The sequence below is a fragment of the Lynx rufus genome, unplaced genomic scaffold (assembly GCF_022079265.1).
Source record: "Lynx rufus isolate CCGP_SWC_20201006 ecotype Redwood Valley unplaced genomic scaffold, mLynRuf1.p SCAF_16, whole genome shotgun sequence".
NCBI classification, from domain to species: domain Eukaryota; kingdom Metazoa; phylum Chordata; class Mammalia; order Carnivora; family Felidae; genus Lynx; species Lynx rufus.
Window position 1 is genome coordinate 51,520,089 of NW_025814830.1, and position 20,384 is coordinate 51,540,472.

Consider the following 20,384-nt stretch of genomic DNA (forward strand, 5'->3'; position numbering starts at 1 on the left):
TTGAGAGAGAGAAAGAGAGAGAGAGAGAGAGAGAGAAGTGCGAGCGAGGGAGGGGCAAAGAGCTGGAGACACAGAATCCAGAGAAGGCTCCAGGCTCTGAGCTGTCAGCACAGAGCCCGACGCGGGGCTCGAACTCACGGACTGTGAGATCATGACCTGAGCCGAAGTCAGACGTTTAGTCGACTGAGCCACCCAGGCGCCCCTGAGACAGAACTATTTTAAAAATAAACAATCTGGGTTCAGAGTTATGAATGGAGCTAACTGCAGGTAAGGGGTGAATATGGTGGTGATGGAAGATACTCAGGCTGAGAGGTGAGAAGTGACATTTAAGCACGTGTCAGATGGATGGCAAGGGGACGTGCTGTGTGGCGAACTGGATGGAGAAATAAATGAGTGAGGAGAAGGCTGGCAGGAACCTCTCCTCCTGCCCAGGTGTAAAGGGCTAAGAGGCTGCGAGTGCGCCCAACAAAGAGAAGAGTGGCTATTAGTGCCACGTGCAATGCAAGATTCGTGTTGTTCACTTTTAAAAACAACCCTGGGGCTGGGTTCCCTTTCTTTAGAAGAGGAAACAGAGGCTCACGGAAGGGCTAGGAAGTAACTGAGTCAGGATGTGAACTCAGTTCCATGAGGCTTTACAACTCACCCTCCTAATATGTGTACCCCCTGCCCTGTCGGAGCGCAAGGAACATCCTTACCTAGAGTTCCATGTCATGGCAGCTTTGGCCCGCCCCTACGGAGCCCCAGGACTGAGCAGCTGAGAAGCCTTGGGGGCTGCTACCCAGAGAAGATTTGCTTCATCTCTGGTGGGCGTGCACATACCTGGAAACCCACCAGGGCGCTCAGTCCCAGCCCCAGTGTGGGAGCCATTGAGAAAGAGCCAAGGGCCCCAGCCAAGAGCCAAAACCAATCCTTCACCCTCACCTAGAAAGCTATCTGACATCACAGCTATCCTGACTGAATCCTCCTGGGCTGGTGAGGCCACGAGGCCCGGGGAGGCGCCCGCACCTGGGATGTGCACATGGCTGACGGAAGGGAGCTGGGTGTGTGGAAAGAAGGAGATCTCAGGTCCAGCCAAGGAATTCAGATCCTCACCCCACTGCTTCCTGGCCTGGAGCCAGCAATGTCTCCCCACCTCAGGCGTCTGTGTGGCTGGGAGGGCAGACAGGAGGTGCCGTTGCCCCACATAAGACCCCTGTAAGGGCTTTGTCACCACCCCACCCAGTTCCACTATACGATAAGGTCCACAAGTCATTGCTTCCCACCTGGTCCCCTTGTGCCTGGAGATAGCTCTGAGCCCAGGAGCGCTGCCTTCGCAACTGGGCGGGCTGAGGGCAGATGAGCAAGGCTCATCTGAGATCAGAGACAATTTCCCCAACTCCCTGTCCCAAATTCTCTCTACCTCCATACAAGATAGACTCCTCCTGCCTCCCCCACGTCACCCGTGACTGGAGTCCTTGTCCTCCTCCTGGCCCCTCAGCACATGCTATATTCAGCCATAGTTGGGGACGAGTATATATTCCCCTGGGCACTTTATCCTACTCCTGAAGTTCTTCCTTTCTTGATAAAAAGCACGAATCGCCAGCATTTCTGGGGTTCCTTCTGGTGTGCCAGGCAGGATGAGCTAAGTGCCTTTACCTTGGTATTTTTATTATTTTACAGCTGAGAAGGGGTCTATCGGGGTGGAGTCACCCACCCGACTCTCTACGTATTAAGTGCCAGGGCTCAGGTGAGATTTGAAAACAGGTAATCTGACCCCCCAAGTGAGATATTTTCTTATCCCTCTGGATATGCCAACACCCAGTCTTTATCAGAATTCCAGCCTCCCAGCCAGGTGTCGAGCACACAGAAGACACGCCCCAGGCCCAACCCAGTGGTGGCACCCTCTGGGGCTGTCGGCATCGTTACTGGTGGTTGGTAGGGTGTCAGGGTTCAGTGAGTCATGGTGCGGTCAGGTACCATTGCCCTTATAAAAGGAAAGTATCTCTCCCAGCTGCAATTTTCCTCTTTGCAAATGAGGATGGTAATACCCACCCTGAAGTGTTTTTATGAGGTTCAAACAAGGCTAAAACAGGGAGGGACCAGTACATAATATACTGATTGCCTTTTATATTTTGCCTAAAGCAGGCAGTAGAGGGGCTCAGAGCCGCTGGAACAAGGCTGCCTGATGCCCCCACTTTGTGATCTTGAGCAAGTCTCTTGACCTTCTATGCCTCAGTGTCCTCTCTTGTAAAACCACTACAAAACCAGAATCTACCTCGCAAGGAGATTACATTCCAAGAGACTGAGGGTACCGACTGCCGAGTCCCAATGCCTAGAGCAGAGCTCGGCAGGGGAAAGGATCTCAGTGAAGAATGAATGGATAAGTAGGCGAAGGAACGCGGCCCCTGGCACAAATAAATACCAATAGATAGTGACCGTGGTGGTTGTATTAGCCTTGCTCTCATCTCTGCCTGGCATGCCTCCCCTCTGGCAAGACCAGCACATCGGCCAAGAATCTCTTCCTCTGGATTTTATATTCCTCTCCATTCAACACTTCAGCCTGTCGGAGATGGGAGATGGATGGCAGGAATGCCAACTCAGGACAGCCTTCCCCTTCCAGATCTTCCAGACCTCTCTGGTTGCCTGCGTTCACACACACACACACACACACACACACACACGCCCGAGTCAGAAAAAGAATTTGACAGTCATACCACCGGCTCCTGCCGGCGAAGAGTTTTTCTGTGAACTAAAGGTCTTGTTAGTCACTGTTTGGATTGAATTCTGTCAATTATTATCCACCTGGTTATCGCTCCAGAGGTCACGGAAAAGAAAAAAATGTGCGTGTGTTGTGGGTGAGTACGTCTACGTGTCATGTGTTGTTTCCATGTGTCAGGTGGCGTTGGGGGAGCTGCTGAATGGGAAGAGGTCTGGTATTTATAGGGATCGGCTCCCCGGTTTCAATGACCCACCAGGAAATACATGCCTGCGTGAGTGTGCTTAATCCGTGCTCATCCGAAGCGTGCCGGGGTTCCTTTCTCCCCCTCCCTCCTTGCCTCTCTGTTCATATATCCCAGGCTGCCTCCAGCCAGCCTTTGCCCACTCGTCTCGCTGGTCCTGAGCACACAAAGGTGCAGGGCGTTTCTGAGAATGAGCACCTTCTCTGAGACAGCATGGCTCTGCCTGGCTGTCCCCGCAGCGCTGGGAGGAATAGTTCTTTACAAACTCAAGAAGAGCCCGGGGCAGGTGGGGAGGAAGGTGGTCTGCCTGGCGGGCCTCTGGGCAGGGGCTTACCTGCTCAGCCTGTCCCTCTTCTGGGGCTGGGTCCTCTTCCCCCTGTCCTGTTTCCTCATGTGTGCTTACTTATCTGGCCACGAGTTTTTACCTGTGGATCAAAAGGCGGTGCTGATCACAGGTAAGTGGACGGCACTGCAACTCTCACTCAGGGCAGGATCTGGCATTTGCCTCGCCTCAGCGTCACTTTTTCAAAGTAGGTTTCCAGATAAAATACTTGGCATGGAGTAAATGAAAGGGCATCCCCAAGTGTCTTTCACTGCAGTGTTTTGGTTTGCTTTTTTCACGAGATTCTCTTGAAGGGGCCGGCGGTTAAGACGGACCGGGAAAGTGACATGCGGGAAAGTGACATGCCCCTAAGCTGTGATTTCGCTCATTTGCCAGGCTAAATAAGGCATCTGCAGACCAGTGGTGTTTCGTGTGTTTCGTTGTACCCAGGAAAGTTCCATAGGTTTCTTTAGGCTGAAACGGAACGTTACTCTCAGATTAATGTTTGGCTGTGTTCTAGGCTCGGGCTCTTATTCCTTAGAATGTGCAAGAAACTTGCAATGTCAGCCTCTCCTTGCTCTTTGTTGTATGTTTTTTAAATGTCGAAGGGACTCTTACCTAGGTTGAAATTTTGCGGTTTGCCTGGCTGCTGTCAAGAAACTCGTGTCTCATCTGAGCCTTTTGTCTTCAAATCTGTCATTAGATGGCTAATGTTTCTTAATTGGATCAAGTTGGCAGTGTGTCCAGAAGGCAGTAGCTTGTTAGTTCAGCTGCCAGCTTTTTCTTTTTTTTTTTTCTTTTGTGTTTCTTTTTCCACTGCAAGTGTGAGGCCAAATTAGATTCCTCTGTGCTGTAAAACTGGTTTGTTTGGTTGTGAAGTTAGAGCTCGGATGGGGCTTTAATTAGGATTACCCACCGATATCCTGACCCAGAAAGTCCTGCCAAGGTGAGGCATCCGCTGTGCAATCCCTTTCGGGGAGTTTATCACCTTGAGGCTGTGACCCGCTGGGATGAAGGCATATTTGGGGTGTGCACGAAAGCCAATCAGCGACCTTCTCAATTTACTGAGAAATGGACTCAAAATGGTCCATTTTGCCTTTTACATGAACCCAGTAGTGAAATTCTCTCTTAAAATAAGATGTAAATTGGCACATGTTGCAATTTTGGAGTGCTATGGAAAACAAGCTTCTTCAGTGGAAACAAACAAACAAAACAAACAAAAACCCCAAACAGATTGAAGGTAGAAAATACAGTTGGTCAATGGGACGTTTATCCACATGAATGTCTACTATCCCCTGGAATCATGCCTCTAGAAGACTGGATAGGTTTCCCACTCTTTCACTTGAATTTTCAGAGTTGGCTGGGTGAACAGCTGTTATCATAGTCTAAAAGTCTCTGTTCTGTGTGTAGTGACAAGTACCCATGGTCTTCAGAATAATTCCAGGTTTGTATTTAGTGTACTTTCCCAGTTGTGTGAAAGAAGAAAGAACCATTAAGCATGTTAAAAAATAATAATAATAACAGTGATGCTGTGGTTGATGCTAATGGGACATGATCTCTTGGAAGTCTAAATATTCCTGGAAAATCCATTTCAGGAAGCAGGACTCCTCAGGCCGATAAATAAAAATACTAAACCTTAGGGACTCTGGCAAACTTCAAGGTAACTGAGAAAACAGGAATTTTCTCTTGCTTATTTATCTTTCAATGTTCCTCTGCTTTCGAAGATGTAGGCATACAGAAATGTACAAGATACACATCCAAGTCAGTTAGCCTACATCAGCCATTGAAATGTCCTGACTTGTGTTTCATTGCGTGTAAAATGACTGATTCAATTAGGAACTCAAGCCCAGTGACTAATCTCTCCGTGAAATGCTTAGCAATTAGAAAGCTTAGAATTAAGAATGGAGCTATGTCCATTTAAGGGTGACTGAAATGTCCCCTTAAGAATTCTTTGTCCTTCTCATGAGGAATGCCATAGATTCAGTATAATTCGAGAGAAGGTTTCAAGACCTTTGTACTAAGTGGAGAAATGTAAAATGAATTCGTCTAGTAAGACCACAGCTCAGTAACAAATAAGTCACCATGACTTGAAAGAATCTTTGTTTCGGGTTGGCTTATGTTACACATCGATGCACATTTTAGTGTGGTGGGGAGGGGGAGGAAGGAATGTGGCAGTGTGTATCAAAAGCCACACATTTTATTTCTTTATCTGATAATTTAAGATTTAGAAACTTCTCTTGAAGAAATAATCGGAAATATTTAATCGGAATAATATAAAAGGGTAGGCGCCAAACAAAACGGCATATTCACAAAGTTTACAATCATGAAATATCAAGGGCAGTAATAAGAATGGTGACAGGTTATGGTCCATCCTCCGGGTGTTACAATGGACGAGCATTAAAGATGATGGGGCGCCCGGATGGCACAGTCAGTTGAGCGTCCGACTTCAGCTCAGGTCATGATCTCACAGTTTGTGAGTTTGAGCCCCGCGTCACGCTCTGTGCTGACAGCTCGGAGCCTGAAGCCTACTTCAGATTCTGTGTCTCCCTCTCTCTCTCCCCCTCCCCTGCTCATACTCTGTCTGTCTGTCTCTCTCAAAAATGAATAAACTTTAAAAAAAAATTAAAAAAAAAGATGAAAACCACAGGACTGTGTCACAGAAGGAAAACCAGGTTAACGGGAGACCCAGGGGATCCAGGTGTTTGAATAAATCTGTACCCACGGCACAGGGGTAGGAAAATACTGGAAGGAAATTGTGAATGGCTGGATTTGAGCACTTGGATTTGTTTTCCCCCTAGAATTCCTCCAATGCAGTTATATTCCTCATATAACGAAAACATTTTAAGAAGAGAGCACGTTAAAAGGATGAAGTCTATTTTAGGATATTATGGACCCAGAGATAGGAAAATTACAAGAAGTTCAAATAAGTAACTTTTTTCTTTGAGTCCCTCATTTCATTTTGCTAAGACATTCAAACATCTTTTGTTTCAGAGACATATAATTATAGTAAGAAGAAATAAGCAAGCACAGAGCTTTTGAAATGTCATGTTTGTCTTCAAGGCATCTGAAGCCGCAGTGGCTTCAATTTTTTAAATGGCGGTGAAATTCGTGAGGAGCGGGCCCATAACGACTGCAACAGCATCTCAGGCACAATATAGTGGGGAAAATGTTGAAGTCCGATGGGTTTGGATTCGAATCCAGCATTTAGCTTGCCTTAGGCTGTGTTCTCCAGAAGGGGGGCTTGAGATGAGGATCTATGTGAAAGGGATTTATTGGGAGCGTTTCCAAGGAACATTGGTCCTGGGGTATGGAAAACGGACGGGGAAGGGGAAGAAGCCAGGCTGTCCCCATTGGGGGCCAGGGAACTGTAGTCCCAATGCCCTCACACCTGTCAGTCATTAGTTAAGGACTGTCACCCCCGCCTCCGAGGTGGGGAGGAGGGGAGGCTTAAATTCCCACCACTTGTGGCTTTCCGGGGCCACCCACAGGCAAAGTGAGCTCTAGTATCTGGGGGCAACATGTTGCCTGCTGACAGTGAAGTGATCCATGGATTAGAGCTAACAAAAATGGCCAAGGGATCTAGAGTAGTGTGACATTACCTGTTACATACTTCTTAGTAGCTGTGTGACCGTTGGTATCCATCTTTGGGCTTTTGAACTTCTGTTTTCTCCTCTGTAGACTGGAAATGACTGTAGATAGACACACACACACACACACACACACACACACACACACACACTTATAGATGGCATTAGTGGAGGAGAGAGAGGAAGAAGGAAAGGGGGAGGAGAAAAAAGAGGGAGGGAGGGGGGAGGTGATTTTGTGTATCAGGTGGTGAGGGGAAAGGTTTAAGTGTGGGGTTAGGTAGAACAAAGAGACAACAAAAAGGGAAAAGGAAAAGGCTGACAATGAAATGGAGAGAAGAAACATTCATTTGTTTATTCAACAACATGAACCAGTGTTCACTATGTGTTGTATATTGTCCAGAAGCAATGGGGGAAGAAAAATAAAGACCATGCAATTGTTATGTTGCCAAATGATGGGATCAAAGTTCTCAGTTTCCCTTGACTTTTGACTCACATTCCCTGGACTCCTCCTCCTCCTCCTCCTGTGAGGTGGTGCCTTATCCTTCTCAGCCTACTCTTTGAACTTGGTAGAAATGCAAAGGTACCTTTGGTTTTCTGCCCTCAGGCCTTTCATCCTGGCCCCTCCAGTCTCGCCCACCTACCTCCATTCTGTATCTACTGTGTGCAGGGAACACACCCAGAGGGCTTGGCAGTCTGATGGGAGAGATGTGGCCATACCTAACCTTGGCTGTGCAATGGGGCAGGGAAATGTCTCTGGGAGGATTCCCGAGTGCCTGGAGCCCAGGGGTGGGCGCAGCTCCTGTGTCAGGAGGCTGGGGAAAGCTTGACAACAGACGGACCTCATTAGGGATTAAAAAGTAGCTTTCCAGAGGGAAAATAGGAAGGTTTTCCAGGCCAATTGGTTAAGCAGTTACTATAGAACACAACTAGCACTTGTTAAAACTTGTTGAGTTGGATAATTTTTAATTGGAATTTTCAAAACAGCGCACAATGGGGATGGAATGAAGGGCTGGAAGAAGGATCTGTTTTATGTAGAGGTCCTTATTTTATGCTCCAAACAAAGGGTCCTAGGTGGGTAATGACCCCTTCTGGGACTTCCTAATTAGTCCAATTAAGGTTCTAAAATGGAATACACTCAGTATCCCCTTGGACTTTGGGCTTCTTTGGATTTAACATTAGATTACTAAAATGGATAAACATTGACAGTGGAACATGGGATTAAAAAATGGCATCTCTGTGCTCAGAGCTTCATATTTTATATTTGATTCTCACAACCCAAATAACTTACAGCTTGCAAATAAGGACACTATGTGTCCAAAGTCACCATGACACTAAGTAGCAGAGGTAGGCTAAAACCAGATCAGACGCACCTGAACCAAAAACCATGCTCTTAACCACTATCATGACCAGTGTTATTAACTAGCCATGGTGTTCTGGGTATAAAATGTGTTCATTCAATCAGCAAGTAAATTTTGCAGATGCATTTTGCGCACAAGATTCTGCTTGATGCAGAACTTGGCAGTTGAGTGTGGACGCAAGAGATGCTGAGGACAGAAGATACAATGAAGGTACCATGGAGAGGGAGAGGGATGTTTGAAAAGGGTGATGATTTGAGAGATGCCACATGGTGAATTTGACTTCAGCTTTGATTTTGAGGGCCGTGAGGGGGCAGTGCAGGTGAAAAGCCACTGGCAGTTGGAAATGAAAAACTAGTCCTTGGTTGGGGTTAGAGAAGGAGACTGGGGAACATGAGCCATATAGCTATGGTTAATGCTGCAAGGGAAGAGGTCCCTGAGGTATATAGTAAGGAGTCAGTACGGTCAGCAGTGAGCCTATAATCCAGCCAGTCTACCGAATTTTTTAAAACGAGCACACATCCAGTTTTATCATTCAGTTTAAACCTTATGAGCCCTCTACAGAGAAGCATAAAAAGGTATTGCTAACTCAGGTAATGTTGTAAAAGTTGGAATGGTGATTTTATTGGCATTCTAAACTAAAAAATATTTTTTTAATTAAAAAGTTTTTTAATGTTTCATCTATTTTTGAGTGACAGAATCCACGGCAGGCTCCAGGCTCAGGGATGTCAGTACGGAGCCCGACGTGGGGCTTGGACCTGTGAACCGTGAGATCATGACCTGAGCCTGAGTTGGACGCTTAACCCACTGAGCCACCCAGGGGCCCCTTGTTAGGCATTCTAGATGGCTTGTTTTGATTGATGGAATGAAAGTCTGTGCCCCCCACCCCCCCAATGTATTGTAAGCTGTTTGAAGGCAGGAACCAGGTGTCTCTTATGACCATGTCCTTCTTTTCAGTCTCTGAGCACATTACTAGAACCAATACAATATCAACCAGTGAATGAGCCATCGGTGAACAAACCAAGCTGGTGTAATGCACTCCCCCTTTTGTGGTCATTGGCCAGATACAATGGCATTGTCCCAATCTGCCCACTTGCTTAGGCACTTCTTTTTGCTAGGGTCACCTGTGTAGAAAGGACAGAGTGACATGGCTGAGCTCTGGAGGACCCATTGTTCGGCAGTGACTTAATTGTTGGTTTGCTCCGGACAGGGCTTTGTGATGACTTGGTTCAGAGCATGGTCCTGTTTAGCTAGGATGTGGCACAGACAGAACATCCTCTGGCCCTGACCGGGCTCTTGAAACTGCTCTCCCCAGGGTCCCTGGTGTCCCAGTCACGAGAACGTGTTCTCCTCTAATCCTTTCCCCTTTCCTAACTTCTCTGGTTCCTGCCTTCCCGCCGACTCTGTCTGTCCTACCTCCTTCCCATTTCTATAGGTGCTTTTTTCCCCCTTATTGATGATTTCTTCATAAATTAGTCTTCCTTGGTTTAGTCCCTAGATGCCAGCTGTCCCAGATTCCCAGATTCCCTACATTCCCCATTAGGATCCCTTTACACCTCACACTTTCCAGCAGTCTCCATGAATGGCTCCCGTGCCACCTGTATTCGGGCAATGATCAGTCTCTGTGTCCTTCCCAGACTTGGTTCCTGCACTCTGCAGCTCATACCCACTCCTTCCTCAGTATCTCCTCCTGGGTGTCCAAGAGCCCACCTGTTCCCGACTGCACTCGCAAACTATCCCTGAAATCCTGCCATCAGCCCAGCACTCCCTAATCTGCCCAAGTCAGAGAAGTCACAGCCACCTTTGAATCTTCCCATCAATCCACCCAAATCAGAAATCGGACTCATAACTGAGTCTCCTTGACTCTTTCTTTTCTTGCATCACCTCATCCAATGAGTCTTTTCTTCATCACTCAGTGACCTTTCACTGCCTTTGAATTTCTCCCTTCCTTACCATTCTACTGCCTCTCCCTGTGTTCAAAGCTTCTCAAGTGGGCTCTTAAACAGCATCTCTGTTGTTATCCCTGCCCCTCTTTTCTATATCCTCATCCTGCAGCCAGAATCATGCCTTTCTAGAATACAAAGCTAACCAGTCCATGCTTCCCTGTTAAAATCCGTCTATTTCTCTATAAAGTCCAAATTTCTTGTGTGCAAAGGTTCTTGACGATGGAGGTCTTATCATATGCTACCTCTCTACTCCCCAAGTTCCAAGGCAAGTTCTGGATACCTATTAGTGATTCTAAAAGTTGTAAGCTATCCAAGCACTGTACAAAAAAAAAAAGTACATTTAAGATAGGTCAAGAGTTGCCAGGGAGGTAAAACCTGAGGTTTTCAGAGGATTCCAGGTACAAACAAGTTCTTATCTGAAAAAAATGATCAAAGATTATCTTTGTGTACACCCTCAAGGCCATAGCTGCCTTGTCCATTTGTTTATGTCAGTATCTAGACCTTAATTACTCTGCAGATTTCAGAATCCTCTGTTGCTCCTAAAGATGAACACTTTGTAGGTGGCATTCCTTTGCCCCATCATCCAACTTCTTGACTTCAGGGTTTGATGCTAGGCTCTCAGAGTCAGGAATTAGATTAGATCATAGGGTGTCCATATGTATGTGTGAGGACATGGTGTGGGAAAAATTTCTGAGGCAAGGCCAGAGGCATCAGGTTAATGGGTAGATGGTTCAGATAGTTCTGTTACACTGAGCCCGACAGAGATAAGCAGAGGACCTGGAGTGAAAGAAATCAGTAAATCCAGGTCCCAAAGAAGACAAGATGGGAGCAAAGTAAGCAGGGAGCAATGATGGAGTGGAGTGGGGGAACATGTCCAGGTTGAATGATCCAGGGACCCCTGGGACTTTCATCCCAGCCACCATCGTCGTCACAAAGTGGCATCTCCTCTTTAACACAGGATTCACTACATGCAATACTCTGGTGCTCCCTGACTCCCTCACATCATGAGATTCTTCCTCTGTGCTCAGAAACCCCAACTCCCATTGACTTTGTGCCATAAACAGAACATTGGAAAGATAGGTATCCACTGGAAAACAATTCTAAAATTCAAGAAGAGAAGCCATTAGGAACCTTGTGTTGAATTCCCTTTGTGTGCAAAGGACTCAAGGTCCTGGGCCAGAGGCATGTTAATTTGAGTCAGTGCCCAACATTGTCTTAGACTGAATAGAAAGAACCCAAATTCTACTTTTATGGGTCAGAGGCCCTGATAGGTCAGTTGAAACACTGGAAAAGGACTGGGTTTCATTGAATTCTATTCTAAAGACTTATGTCTACTAAAGTCCTGAGGCCTACAGAGTCAAAGCAAACCTGGGCATCATGAAGAAAGTGATTAGAAACAAAACCAAACTTATGTTTCTTTCTTAAAACAGAGCCATAACATATGGGCACCTACAGGTCTGGTCACTGTCATTCGGGGTGGAAAGTAGGGTGCAGTGGTTAAGACTACACACTCAAGACCGTGACTGATCTGGCTATCAACTCATACCTTGCCACTAACTAGCTTTCTGAACTAAGGTAAGTGAGTTGACCTCTCTGAACTTCAGTTTCCTTATCTGTAAAACAGAACTAATCATAAGACTGATCTCACTGGGATTATTGCCAGGATGGAATGAAACAACACACATAAAGGACCATTTGTAGGTGGTGATTGGCACTGAGCCAAACAGGGCAGCCTCAGGGTGCTGATCAGATAGTCAGAGGATAAGGTTGCTAAAAGAGCCCCCCAACTCTGGAAAGAGAAGAAAGAGAGTGCGCATGATTGCAACAGGCCCTGGAATATGAGATAGGAATTCACTTCCTTAGAATCCTCCCTTCCAACACCCACACCTTTTTGCATTTACAGTTTGAGAGAAGTTGTAGAATGAGCCACAGGAAGCGTGTGTCCACACACAGATAGTAAACCAGTAAGTCATCTTAGGGGGACATCGTTATAGGACAACAGTGTAGTGGGTAGGGTTCCACTGCATCCTGTTGCCCAGGCAGGGTTTGGTCACATGCAAGGGGTCTCCCATACCCCACTCCACTCATTACAGGTCAGTTGTGATTCTGGGGAGGCGGGGGGAGAGGGGGGAAGGGGGAAAAACCTCCTGCTCTGCCACTGTGAGGTTTACACAACCAATCATCTCCCAGTGCTCTTTTCAGGATCATCCCTTTCATCCAGTGAGGTTGTTTGAATAGTCCCAGTGATGGAAAGCCCACTACATTTTCAGGAAAACCATTCCACTCTTATACAATGCTAATAGTTATAAATATCTTCCTTCTAATGAGCCAAAATATGCCTCCTTGGAACATCCATCAATGCACTTAGTTCTGTCCTTGGAAGTCATGCAATCTAATTAAAACACTCTTTTGCATGATAGCTCTTGAAAAATGTGGAGACTGTATCATATCATAGCCAAATCTGCTTTGAACTAAATCTCATTCCTTTTACCATTCCTCCCATGACTGGGTTTCCAGAACTTTCATTATTCTCCTCAGCCTTCTCTGGACCACTTCCAGTTTGTTGACATTCCTTTGAGATGTTGACTCAGACTTCACATCATGTACCATCTTGGTCTCTGGGCAACAAACCAGATGGGAGCTAATGAGGTGAAGTGAAATCAGAATAAGGTTCTTCATCAGATGTTATTGCTTTGTTTAGCAGGGTCGGTCGGTAACAACCCCTTTTCCCAGCTGAATTCTGAAATGATTGGGCTAGAGGAGCAAGGCAGGCAGAGATGGAGACATTGGCTCTATTCCTGAAAAAAAAAGCATTGGAAAAGTGTCTTGGATGTGTGATGCTCCATGCCCACTCAAGGCAGAGATGAAAAGTCTTAAACCTCGCCCACAGGGTAGGATGTGGATTAGATAGCTTTGCCAGCAGAGCTCAATATTATAGACATTTTGCCAGCCAGAAGGTCATGAGGAAGAGTGGAATGTTTCCATGTGACACTCTAGCCTCTGGAGTTCTCTCCTCTACTTCTCAGTCCTGATTGTTCTGAAGTGGTGAGTTTTCGAATTGCTCTGCATTGTCCTTTTGGCTCCTTGGCTAGAGAGAGAAGAGATCTTTGCACTGACTGATACATTCTTGTCCCGTTCTGTCAAACTCAGCAGATAATTTGCTCTACCTCTGCAGGGGAGAAGAAAGCAGGAGACAGGGGCCAGGAGTATCACACTGCTAGACATCTCTCCATATTGAAGGAAGTATAGGAAGTGGAGAAGTGTTCCCCCTAAGTTTAGGCTCTGGAAACCAGCTCTCTGTATGGAGAATGCTGTTTCAAAACTGCAATTTGTGTGACAGAGGTCCAGGGAGGTTTGACTGCAAACTTAAATAGAGTCAATGGTCAGCTATTTGCCCACAACTTCCTCCCCCCAATGCCTCCACCTTCCCCCAACAAAAATACATATACAAAGCTTCACTCTTAAGATGCACAATATCTTTTTTTTAACATTTATTTATTTATGAGAAAGAGAGAGAGAGAGAGAACGAGCAGGGGAGGGGCACAGTGAGAGACAGAGGATCCAAAGTGGGCTTTGCACTGTCATCAGAGAGCCTGATATAGGGCTCAAACTCATGGACTGTGAGATGATGACCTGAGCCGAAGTCGGACGCTTAACCAACTGAGCCACCCAGGTGCCCCAAGATGCACAATATCTAAATGAGAGTATTAGACCATTCACTGGATCTGGGCCCTTGAATAAGCTGCTTCCCTTCTCTGTGGCAAATTTTCCTCATTTATAAAATATGAATCATGATTGGTACCTCTTCTCAGGATTAAATAAGATTATGATATATATATGCTGCATGGCACATAGTAGATGCTTCATGGAATATAATGACTTTCCTCTTTTCCTCATCTTGTCCTGTCTAATAATCCTCTTGGTAAGGAGACAAACAAAATAAGAGTTTGGTAGTTTTGCTTTCTGTACCATTCATGAATGCCACCTCACTGGCCTCGTTCAATGGTGCCCTACTCCTTTGTTCATTTGTGTTATGACCATTTGTTGACTGGCTAGTCCTCTTTTTGTGGTTAACTGGCTCCTGCAGGCCTGTCTAATCTGGGGTTTTGCCTACAGATGCTTTTCTTACAGGTGAGTAGGGCTTCTCTTATATTGAGACCCTTGGTTCTGTGTCATGTCTACCTAGGGTTCTTGCCCTGCTAAGCTCTGGCTTCATCTGAGAGTTCCCTCTGTGACCACTTTGGCCTCTTGAATTTTCTCCCTTGATTTTTCTCAGCCTTGACCCTTCCTCTGAGTTGTCTTTTCAGTTTTTCTATTGGATAGAGAGTCTTTTGAGGGCACTGGGTTATGAAGATCTTGCGTTGGGCAAAATGTTCGGCAGCCACATGTTCTTCTGAGTCTCCATCCATGTATGAGACATGGTGGGGATTGCGGTGCTGAAAGTGATAAGGGTGTGTGACCCACCTGAGCTGTGGAGGGAGACACAGCTGCTTGTTTTCACAGTTCACGCTTCAATAACTGCTTGTTGATTGTCTATTGCATACACTTGATTTATATATTTGGGTTCTTTCAAGTCGGGGCATAAACATTTACAACTGTTAGTTCTTCTTGATAGATAGACCCCTTAATTATGATATAATGCCCTTCTTCATTTCTTGTTATAGTCTTTGGTTTAAAATCTCATTTGATATAAGTATGGCTGCTCCAGCTTTCTTTTGACATCTAGTAGCATGATAGATGGTTCTCCATCCCCTCACTTTCAATCTGCAGGGGTTCTCAGGTCTAACATGAGTCTCTTATAGACAGCATATAGATGGATCTTGGTTTTCTATCCATTCTGATACCCTATGTCTTTTGATAGGGGCATTTAGTCCATTTACATTCAGAGTGATTATTGAAAGATATGGATTTAGGGTCATTGTGTTACCTGTAGGTTTCATTCTTTCTCGTGCTTGTGGTGATGTCTCTGGTCCCTTGCAGGGTTCCACTCACAGAGTCCCCCTTAGAATCTCCTGCAGGGCTGGTTTAGTGGTCATGAACTCCTTGACTTTTTGTTTGTCTAGGAAAACCCTTATCTCTCCTATTCTGAATGACAGCTTTGCTGGATAAGGGATTCTTGGCTGCAGATTTTTCCTATTCAGTACATAGACTATTTCTTGCCTGACAACTTTCAGTGGACAGGTCTGTTACTACCCTTATGTGTCTCCCTTGTAGGTTAAGACCTGTTTGTCCCTAGTTGCTTTCAGAATTCTCTCTTTACCTTTGTATTTTGCCAGTTTCACTATGATATGTCATGGTGTTGGCCTGTTTGTGTTGACTGTGAAGGGAGTTCTCTGTGCCTCCTGGTATTGGCACACTTGAGATACAATGGGCAGTAAGGACAGACAAGGTCTCTGCTCTCATGAAGCTTAATTCTAGCAGAGGAAGACATAAAACAAACAAACTAATAACTAGATAAGGTAACATCAGCACGGCAAGACTTTGATGGCATGGGTAATTATTCTACTGGGCTACTAAGAGCTACCTTTTATTAGGGGCTCCTAATGCCAGGCACCGTGACTAGTATTTCTGTGCCTAATTTCATTTAATTCTCAAAAACACCATATAAGGTCATTTTTTTTTAAATATGAAAAGCTTTAAGTATTCAAAAAGTAGTAGGAATATTGACAACATGCTCAATATGCGTATTCTAGAACAACCATAATCAAGGGATGGATGAGATAATTTCTGTTACTATCTATCCTATTACTGTTACCAATCCCATTTAGAGATGAAGAAATCGAGGCTTTCGAGGGATCACATAACTAAGGTCTATACCATAAAATAAGTCAGCAGCAGTGCTAGAATTCAAATGGAGGCTATTCTATTCCTATTGTAATTCAAGGGATGACACAAGCAGTGAAGGCAAGGGGTGACAGGTATGCCCCCTGAGGGAAAGGGGCCATGACTGCCAAATATTTCAGACATGCGAAGCTGCCCCAAGTATCTTTGGCTTCCACATTCAGACCCAGGGTCCTGCAGTAAAGCTGTCTTTCAGCAATAAAAAGAGGACTCTATCACCCAGAGAGGCTTGCCTTGGCAGCTCCAGAGAACCCTAAGAACTGAACAACCAGGAACTTCCCCAGGGCTTCTCTCTGGTAGCAAAGCTATTATGTCTCCACTGAGAAGCCATTAGTGCCCTATGCAAAATGCCTTCTCATTGCTCTTGGAGTCAGTCAGTCATTGTTTTCCAAATATTCCCAGCTGTGCCTGGGGCTGTCACTTGGCTACCTCTAGGTTATTACTTCAAACTTACCTTGTGTGTTGTTGAGTTTTACAACGTTTTTGGTCGTGTAGGAAGGGGATGAGAATCCATTCATTCATTATTTCATGAATAATTCCTGAGCACTCTGTGTCAGGTAGTGGGAATACAGAGGCAAACAGCACACATTCATTACACTGAATAAACTTCCAGTGTAGTGGGGGAGACAGAAAGAAACCAGGATGTCACAAGGCAGTACAACATGTAAGAGTTCAGAGAAGTAGCAGAGTGAGAGGACAGAAGTCCACCTAAGAGTCTACAGCAGAGGCCATGGGTTTGGAGAACAATCAGTGAGTTATAGGGACTTTATGGTGGAAGATTCAGAGGACTTGTTGGCTCCTTGGATCTAGGTAGAGGAGAAGAGACTTTCCCACCCCTAATCTTCATCCAAGCCCTCTTGTAGTTCCTTTTGACCATCTTTCTGCCCAGATGAACTGTGAACTCCATGAAGGCAGCAATACATAAAGCATGGTGCTCACAACAGCCTCAAGGAATGAATTCATGAACCAATGAATGTAGAGAATAATTCCGAGGGTCTGAGAATGATTCTTACAACTAAGAGAAACAACGGCTTTTGAGACACTGAGGGGGAAGATGCTGACTTTGAAGAAAAGATAAAGCCTTTTGTTGGAGACGTGGTAAACTTGAGATGCCAAGGTTGTATCCAGGCAGAGATGTCTGAGAGAAAGAAGGTTAAAATCCAAGAAGGAACTCACGACTGGAGATACAACTAGGTTAGCCTTCCACATAGGTGGGATAAATGAAGATCTGGAAGCTAAAATGACCCATGAGAGAAAAGTATAGATAGAGATTAGGACAGGGAGCTGGGCAGTGGAGTCCACCCAAATCTACAGGATAGGAGGTGGGAGGTAGACCTGCAATGTTGTAGGGTTCCAAGGAAGAGAAAGTTTCCAAGAGAAAGAGTTATAAACGACATTCAATATGGAGGAAAGACTGTAAGAGATGACAAGATATCTCTGGATTCAATGCCCTGGGAAGTACTGATTGAAAAGAATTGTTTCAGTAAAGGGTATGAGAAGGAGCCCCAGTGCAAGGACAATGAGGAGACGGTGTTAGTGGGCAACTGTGGAGTTTTGAGAACACTGGTGGGAAAAGCAAGGAGCAGGATGGGAGATTAGCTCTAGGGAACAGTAAGATCAAAAGAAGAAATTTGGTTTCAACCTTCTGCATGTTGCTGTCCAGTTCTCCCAGCACCATTTGTTAAAGAGACTGTCTTTTTTCCATTGGATATTCTTTCCTGCTTTGTCAAAGATTAGTTGGCCATACTTTTGTGAGTCTAGTTCTGGGGTTTCTATTCTATTCCATTGGTCTATGTGTCTGTTTTTGTGCCAATACCATTCTGTCTTGATGATTACAGTTTTGTAGTAGAGGCTAAAGTCTGGGATTGTGATGCCTCCTGCTTTGGTCTTCTTCAAAATTACTTTGGCTATTCGGGGAGTTTCGTGGTACCATATGAATTTTAGGATGGCTTGTTCTAGCTTCAAGAAGAATGCTGGTGCAATTTTAATTGGGATTGCATTGAATGTGTAGATAGCTTTGGGTAGTATTGACATTTTGACAATATTTATTCTTCCAATCCATGAGCATGGAATGTTTTTCCATTTCTTTATATCTTCTTCAATTTCCTTCATAAGCTTTCTACAGTTTTCAGCATACAGATCTTGTACATCTTTGGTTAGATTTATTCCTAGGTATTTTATGCTTCTTGGTGCAATTGTGAATGGGATCAGTTTATTTGTCTTTCTGTTGCTTCATTATTAGTGTATAAGAATGCAACTGATTTTTGTACATTGATTTTGTATCCCGCAACTTTGCTGAATTCATGTGTCAGTTCTAGCAGATTTTTGGTGGAGTCTATTGGATTTTCCATGTATAATATCATGTCATCTGCAAAAAGTGAAAGCTTGACTTCATCTTTGCCAATTTTGATGCCTTTGATTTCCTTTTGTTGTCTGATTGCTGATGCTAGCACTTCCAACACTGTTAAACAACAGTGGTGAGAGTGGACATCCCTGTCGTGTTCCTGATCTCAGGGGAAAAGCTCCCAGTTTTTCCCCATTGAGGATGATGTTAGCTGTGGGCTTTTCATAAATGGCTTTTATGATCTTTAAGTATGTTCCTTCTATCCCGACTTTCTTGAGGGTTTTTATTAAGAAAGGATGCTGAATTTTGTCAAATGCTTTTTCTGCATCGATTGACAGGATCATATGGTTCTTATCTTTTCTTTTATTAATGTGATGTATCACGTTGATTGATTTGCGAATGTTGAACAAGCCCTGCATCCCAGGAATGAATCCCACTTGATCATGGTGAATAATTCTTTTTATATGCTGTTGAGTTCGATTTGCTAGTATTTTATTGAGAATTTTTGCATCCATATTCATCAGGGATATTGGCCTGTAGTTCTCTTTTTTTACTGGGTCTCTGTCTGGTTTAGGAATCAAAGTAATGCTGGCTTCATAGAATGAGTCTGGAAGTTTTCCTTCCTTTCTATTTTTTGGAATAGCTTGAGAAGGATAGGTATTATCTCTGCTTCAAACGTTTGGTAGAACTCCCCTGGGAAGCCATCTGGTCCTGGACTCTTATTTGTTGGGAGATTTTTGATAATCGATTCAATTTCTTCGCTGGTTATGGGTCTGTTCAAGCTTTCTATTTCCTCCTGATTGAGTTTTGGAAGTGTGTGGGTGTTTAGGAATTTGTCCATTTCTTCCAGGTTGTCCAGTTTGTTGGCATATAGTTTTTCATAGTACTCCCTGATAATTGCTTGTATTTCTGAGGGATTGGTTGTAATAATTCCATTTTCATTCATGATTTTATCTATTTGGGTCATCTCCCTTTTCTTTTTGAGAAGCATGGCTAGAGGTTTATCAATTTTGTTTATTTTTTCAAAAAACCAACTCTTGGTTTCATTGATCTGCTCTACAGTTTTTTTTAGATTCTATATTGTTTATTTCTGCTCTGATCTTTATTCGTTCTCTTCTGCTGGGTTTAGGGTGTCTTTGTTGTTCTGCTTCTATTTCCTTTAGGTGTTCTGTTAGATTTTGTATTGGGGATTTTTCTTGTTTCTTGAGATAGGCCTGGATTGCAATCTATTTTCCTCTCAGGACTGCCTTCGCTGCATCCCAAAGCGTTTGGATTATTGTATTTTCATTTTCGTTTGTTTCCATATATTTTTTAATTTCTTCTCTAATTGCCTGGTTGACCCATTCATTCTTTAGTAGGGTGTTCTTTAACCTCCATGCTTTTGGAGGTTTTCCAGATTTTTTCCTGTGGTTGATTTCAAGCTTCATAGCATTGTGGTCTGAAAGTATGCATGGTATGACCTCAATTCTTGTATATTTATGAAGGGCTGTTTTGTGACCCAGTATGTGATCTATCTTGGAGAATGTTCCATGTGCACTTGAGAAGAAAGTATATTCTGTTGCTTTGGGATTCAGAGTTCTAAATATATCTGTCAAGTCCATCTGATCCAATATATCATTCAGGGCCCTTGTTTCTTTATTGACCGTGTGTCTAGATAATCTATCCATTGTTGTAAGTGGGGTGTTAAAGTCCCCTGCAATTACCACATTCTTATGAATAAGGTTGCTTATGTTTGTGAGTAATTGTTTGGAGGGTGGGTGATGGGTATTGAGGAGGGCACCTGTAGGGATGAGCACTGGGTGTTGTATGGAAACCAATTTGACAATAAATTTCATATATTAAAAAAAAAAGAAATTTGGGGGATGGAGAAAATTGGGGGAGTGATTTTGGAGGACCCAAAGGAAGACCTCAGGGAAGAAGACAACGACAGTACCAAAAGGATTGTGGCAGTCGACAAAGTTAGGAGGCTGTTGTCCAAGGAATAAAGAAAAAGTAAAAGCCATGAGTATCTCAACTTTTGTTCTGGTTAGTTTACAAGACTAATATGTAA

At 44.4% G+C, this 20,384-nt stretch overlaps 1 protein-coding gene across 1 annotated transcript in view; it reads left to right on the forward strand.

Annotated features, from left to right (window-relative positions):
• Nucleotides 1–3,124: 3,124 nt before the first annotated feature.
• HSD17B2 (hydroxysteroid 17-beta dehydrogenase 2) overlaps nucleotides 3,125–20,384 on the forward strand; it is a 90,613-nt gene continuing 73,353 nt past the window's right edge. Inside the window, exon 1 of the mRNA XM_047077384.1 lies at nucleotides 3,125–3,394. Within this exon, the coding sequence (XP_046933340.1) occupies nucleotides 3,130–3,394 (265 nt within the window). The 5' untranslated portion in view covers nucleotides 3,125–3,129. The remainder of the gene's footprint in view (nucleotides 3,395–20,384) is intronic.